At 64.9% G+C, this 5,418-nt stretch overlaps 2 protein-coding genes across 2 annotated transcripts in view; both read left to right on the top strand.

Annotated features, from left to right (window-relative positions):
* The first annotated feature begins 206 nt into the window (after positions 1-206).
* Positions 207-3,711, top strand: CHLRE_14g627400v5 (uncharacterized protein). The gene is made up of 2 exons (XM_043070305.1): positions 207-344; positions 662-3,711. Exons 1-2 carry the CDS (start codon positions 309-311, stop codon positions 2,459-2,461), a joined length of 1,836 nt encoding a protein of 611 aa, XP_042916978.1. The 5' UTR covers positions 207-308; the 3' UTR covers positions 2,462-3,711.
* A 125-nt stretch (positions 3,712-3,836) lies between these two features.
* The window catches only part of CHLRE_14g627350v5 (uncharacterized protein), an 11,869-nt gene continuing 10,287 nt past the window's right edge, over positions 3,837-5,418 (top strand). The window contains exons 1-3 of the mRNA XM_043070304.1: positions 3,837-4,006; positions 4,082-4,156; positions 4,553-4,676. Of these exons, the coding sequence (XP_042916977.1) occupies positions 3,928-4,006; positions 4,082-4,156; positions 4,553-4,676 (278 nt within the window). The 5' untranslated portion in view covers positions 3,837-3,927. The remainder of the gene's footprint in view (positions 4,007-4,081; positions 4,157-4,552; positions 4,677-5,418) is intronic.

Here is a 5,418-nt window from a genome sequence, read left to right as displayed (position 1 = left end):
GCACCGTTTCAGGGTGCAGCATTTGGCATAGCATCTTTCACCAACGTTCAAGCTTCTTGTTACAACCGACTTTTGCGGTGGCTGAGCCTGGCTGAGATGGCTGAATGCTTCCGATTGCGGCCCGCGGTTTCCAACTGGGGGGGGGGGGGGGGGCACCTGGTTCAATACATAACTTTCAACAAAAAAATGACTCATGCATCGAGAGCAACCTGAACTTGAACCTAGGTTCACCGTTGCACCGCGCGCTTTCCATGGTCCACGCCAGCACCGCGAGTTGTAGCCCGTTTGGGGGTGCGGGACCCTCCAGTATGTTCGTGGGGCAGCATAAATTTTATCTAGCTCGGGTGAGCAGAGCGCCGCCGAAATCGAAAGCGCGCGGCATTGAAGGGTCGGAATCGCGCTGAGAGTGACCTGGCGTGGCGGCTCAAGAGAGAGCGAGCAGGGTCGAACTGCGAGTAGTAGCGTGGCATCCCCGCAGCGGTCAGGCGTGCTCATTGGCAGGCGGTGTCACACAGCAGGGGCTTGCATTCACCTTCGCCGCCGCCGCTGGGGGGAAGGAAAGAAGGAGAATGCCTGCCCACGGGCCTGCATGGGTGTCATGCGCCGTTGAACATGCCACTCCCCTCATCCCCCTGCCTCGCTTTCACTCCCCTAACCGCAGCCAAGCATCCTGGCTGGCTTCGGTGCCGCCCGCTCTCTTCAGGACCTGGGCAGCCTAGCGAACGAGGCTACAGCCGCTACTGCCGCGGTCAACGCCATCGCCACCGCCTTGCCAGCATTTCCACACCCGCAAGACAGCCGCGTGGCCGGCCCGGCAGCAGCCAGCACGACCCACATCAATGGATCGGCGGCAGTAGCAGGAGCAGCAGCAGCGTGCGCAGGAGGCTGCTGCGGGGAGGCTGCGGCTGTGGCCGCTGCTACTGCCATCCACACCGACACAGTCGCCGCGCCGGCGGCTGCGCAGCAGTTAACAATAATGAACCGCCGCCGCAGTCTGGACAGCTGCTACTGCCGCCACAGCCTGCAGGACTCACGCCACGCACCTCGGCCCCGACACGAGTACGTCATCAGCTCAGCCGCACGCGGCAGTAGCACCAGCCTCAGCACCAGTCTAAGCACTGCTGCTACTGCCACAAGCAGTGGCGGCTTCACCATGCCGACTGTTGCCCCTGGCACGAGCGGCGCCTACGCGCCCCCGCCACGTGAGGAACCGGCGCTCGCGCCACCGCCCACGTCCTCGCCCCTGCTACAGCCGGCGGCTGGCAGCGGCAGTAGCCTGCTGTCGCTGCCGCAGCCGCTGCTACAGCGCATTCTGCTGTCCGTGTCGGGCGGCCCCGGGAGGGATGGGGGAGCGCTGTGCGCATGTCGTGCGCTCCACACCGCATGGCTCACAGATCTGTCCCAACCCGAGCCCGCCTCCCGGCTGCTACTGCGCCTTCACCGGCAGTGGTGCATCGGCAGTAGCAGCAGTAATTGTGCGGGTGGCTGGGGCGAGTGCGGCTGTAGCAGTGGCGGCAGCTGCTGCGGCGCCAGCAGGGCAGCAGCCACAGGAGCAGGAGCGGCAGGAGCAGTGGCGGCGGACGTGGAGGCGGCTGTAGCAGCGGTGTACCGGCGGCGGGGGCTGCGGCGGCTGCTACTGCCGGACGGGCCGCAGCACGCGCAGCAGCGGGCAGCCACGCTGGTGGATCTGGCGCTGCTGCTACAGCGGCAGCGGCAGCGGGCACAGCAGCGCTACAGCCAGGGCCAGGGGAAGGAGCAGGGCCAGGGCCAGGGCCAGGGCCAGGGCCAGCGGCAGGGGCAGGGCCAGCAGGGGCCTCAGGGCCACTCCGGCGCTGCCGTCACAGAACACGGCAATAGCAGGACCGGCGGCGCACAGGCGCAGCAGCTGCTGGTGGGTCCACCTGTAGCGGCGCCTCAGCGGCCGCAGCCCACCATCGCCACCTTCATCGCCGGCGCCCGCGAGGGACGTCCTGTGCGGCCAGAGGCAGCGGCAGTAGCAGCAGGAAGGGCAGCTCCAGGAGCAGCAGTAGCACAAGGAGACCGGCCGCACCCAAGTGTCACCGGCCGCGAACCGCTGCGGCAGGCGACTGTGCACGTCAACGTCGCTCCTTCCCTTCCCCAGTATCGCCAGACCCTGTGCCGCACCTCCCTCACCAGCAGCACGGTTCCCACCGCCATCACCACCACCTTCACCACCGCCGCCTCCAAGGCCACCGCAAGCGCCACACGCCCAAACCATGCCGCAACCGCCGCCGCCACGCCCTGCGGCCCCTGGCTGCTGGTCGCCGGCGGCGGCGACGGCGGAGGAGCGCGCCGCGGCGGCGGCGGCGGCGCTGGCGGCGGCGGCGGTGGCGGGCGGCGACTGCGGGGCGGTGGTCAGCCTGCTGCGGCTGGTGCCGTGTGGCCGGGCGCGGGCGGCGGAAGTGGACCGGGTGCTGGTCCGGCTGGGGCGGCGGGGTAGCGTGGCAGGCTAGGCAGCCGGGTTAGAGGCTAGGGTTAGACGCTTGGAGCAAGCTAAGAGCAGGGCTAGGGCGGGGCGCATGGGCGGGGCGCTAGGACAGGGTAAGCTAGGGCGGGGCTTTAGGGCAGGGCTAGGGCACATGTAGAGAGCTGGGGTTAGATAGAGGGCGGAGCTTATGGACCGATCGGATGCAGTGTTTGCGGCGGCGGCGCCGGCGCCGGCGGATGAGGCAATGATGTGGGGGGGGGGGTGTATGTAAGCTTTCAGGCACCTGCAGATTAGCTACGGAACAGTTGTGGTTTGTGGAATGACTACCTGTTGAGCGCTGCATGTTTCTCGTAGTTGTGGTCACAAGGCATCCACACACAGTAATTGGATTCATGTCTGCTCATTAATCTGTTCTCAAGTTCGGCTATGCGCAAGCACGCGCCGAGTACGCACACGGTGGGTGCGCACTGCGCACCCTATTCCAGAGGCCTCAGCAGCAAGGGCGCCAGTATGTACGGCGTGGTGGTGCCCGAGCCAATAAAGGCTACGGCCGTGGGGATGGCCACCGGTTTGACGGTTTCTTGGAGAGGATTAAATTGGTTCGAAGGGCCGCCTGGGTCCCCCTGGGACGGCTGGGAGGGCTGCACACACACGTGCCGTACGCTTTGTCTGCCGGTCATTTGCAGTCTGTGTCACAGTGCCAGTGCCAGAGTACAGCATGCTGCAGGCATTTCCTGGTTTGAGTGCGGAACGGAAGAATCCACGCCCCACGCCTCCGCCGGCCTCCACCGCGGTCCGCCACGGTTACTCAAGTTTTGCGAGTGCGTCACGTGCGCGAGCTCACGTGGCCGGGGTGCCAGGCGTGCTGGCGGGGAAGGGCGCTCGTTCGATGGCACTTTTTAGTCGCGGTTTTGAAGCTGCGACAGTGTTAGGATAGTGATGCTGGTGAAGCATTGTGTTCACTGTTAATTGCGATCGGTCCACACGACTGCAGCGGGCGCTGCGGGGCGGGCGCGCGCGCAAAGAGCGCTGAATGGTTCCTGTGACCTCATGCACTGTTGTGTTCCAGCAATTTAGCTGACAGAGGCAGCGGGGAAGGGGCCGAGAGGGAAGGAGGCGCAAGGGAAGGAGCAAGGCGGCTAGGGTTTTGCCGCACCCCGTGCCGCCGACACGAGTTCGCAGAGGCCAGGCCGGAAGGACGGAGTGCCTCAACTGGCTGGCTGCGGCCGCAGGGCTCACCAACAGTGTAATATTATATTTGTCGAACATCGCGCAGCAGGAGAAGGCGCGCGTCGTCCGAGAAACGGCCGCACGCATGATCAGCTGGATCCAAGTCGGGCGGGAGTGCGCGAAGGACGTGTTCACTGCGCCAACAGCCACATTCCTAAATCTGAGCTTGTCACACTGCTGAGATCAGACCCGTAGATTAGAATGACTTGAAAGGAGGAGGTACAGCGACGTGCACGCGCAGCAGAAACATGGCAGAGCTTGACGTGGACTCGCCGATCGTTTGGGACTGGCGCACGCTAGCTGGGCTGGTCGTGGCGGTGTTAATTGGTAAGAATAGATCCTGACATGTAGAGTTCGCGGCCTGTGGGCTTCGCCATTTCACCTGTTTACCTCGGCTTGCAGGTGCCGTGGCTACCGCTTCGGGTGTTGGTGGTGGAGCGATTTACATTCCACTCTTCAATGCGCTCATCGGTTTTGGTAAGCGTAAGGCTTTCCTGGAGCTTTTCGGCACCTGAATGGCATAAACGTGACCGCCCGGGTTTAGCGTAAGAAGCCATGCTCGTTGTGATTCTGGAAATCGAGGGATTCTGTAGGCCCAAGCGTGGCCGAGGCCGCGCAGGGCGTCAGGCGGCAAGGCCACGCCGGCCTTGCGTCCCCGACTCCTGGGGTTGCCGACACGTTGGCGAGTTTGCCGCCCACGCACCCGCTCCATGGCCGCAGCCCCAAACACCCCCAGCAGCCTATGTCAGCTTCCCTCTCAGGTGCAATACACAGCGTCCTGGAAGGCTGCACACCGCGAGCCCGCCTTTTGCGAAAACAATGCCTCCTAGCAACCCTGCCGCGCGCGCTCTCCTCGCTGTCTATCTCTCGCAGAGCTCAAGGCCAGCACGGCGCTTAGCCAGGCGTGCATCACGGCCGGCAGCTTGGCGGCTCTTGGATCCAATCTTCATCGCCGCCACCCGCTGCGGCCGGAGGCGTGGCACCTGGTGGATTTCAGGTGGGGGATGAAGGGGGGTGGGTTGGGGGAGGGAGGTGGCGTGTCACATGCGTTTTTGTCTTCGCCATGGGTGTTTTTCACCATCCTCTATGCAAGCAAAGTAATGAAGGAGTGGCTGGGTACATGGCCAATCCTAAAGGGGGGGAGGCGCAGCCGACAAGGCGGGGATGAGGCGGGGTCGGATGGGGGGGGGGCGTGTCATGGGGGGAGGTGGGGTTGGAGGTGTGTCAGGGCGGGGTGGGCACCTGTGCCCAAACCCACGGCGAAGGGTGCGGGGGCGAAGACGCAAAGGGGGCGAGGATTGGGTCTGGTGCGGGTGGGAGTTGTGGGGCTCGGGAAGGGAATTGGGGGCCCGCAGGGGGAAGTAAGGCGGGGACGTGGGCTGGACTGGGACAGTTGGGTCTTGTGTCATCCAACTGCAGCCTGGCTTTGCAACTGCAGCTTGGCTTTTCCCCATAAGGGCCACGCCTTGGTCATGGATCGAATCCCCCCCGTCCCAATAGCTCGCATATGCGGCTGCAGTTGCTCCTTGAAACGCGACTGTTTCCTTACGGGATTGGTTCAGAGTTACCCCCCCCCCCCCCCCGGGCCCACTCGGCCCGCCTGGGGCAAGCTGATGCTGGTGCTGACCCCCGTGCTGCTGGTGGGGGTGGGCATGGGTGAATTGGGGGGGGGGGGCCTACATGGGGGGGGACCAAATGGGGAGGGGGGGCCCCCCCCCGGGGGGGCCCCTTGGCACACA

This window comes from Chlamydomonas reinhardtii, chromosome 14 (assembly GCF_000002595.2).
Source record: "Chlamydomonas reinhardtii strain CC-503 cw92 mt+ chromosome 14, whole genome shotgun sequence".
Lineage (NCBI taxonomy): Eukaryota > Viridiplantae > Chlorophyta > Chlorophyceae > Chlamydomonadales > Chlamydomonadaceae > Chlamydomonas > Chlamydomonas reinhardtii.
This window is presented reverse-complemented; position numbering and strand designations above follow the sequence as displayed.

Coding starts and splice junctions, on each gene's coding strand:
- CHLRE_14g627400v5 (XM_043070305.1), top strand. CDS start 309: ATGTTCGTGGGGCAGCATAAATTTTATCTAGCTCGG. Junction 345..661: donor ATAAATTTTATCTAGCTCGG/GTGAGCAGAGCG, acceptor CCCTAACCGCAG/CCAAGCATCCTGGCTGGCTT.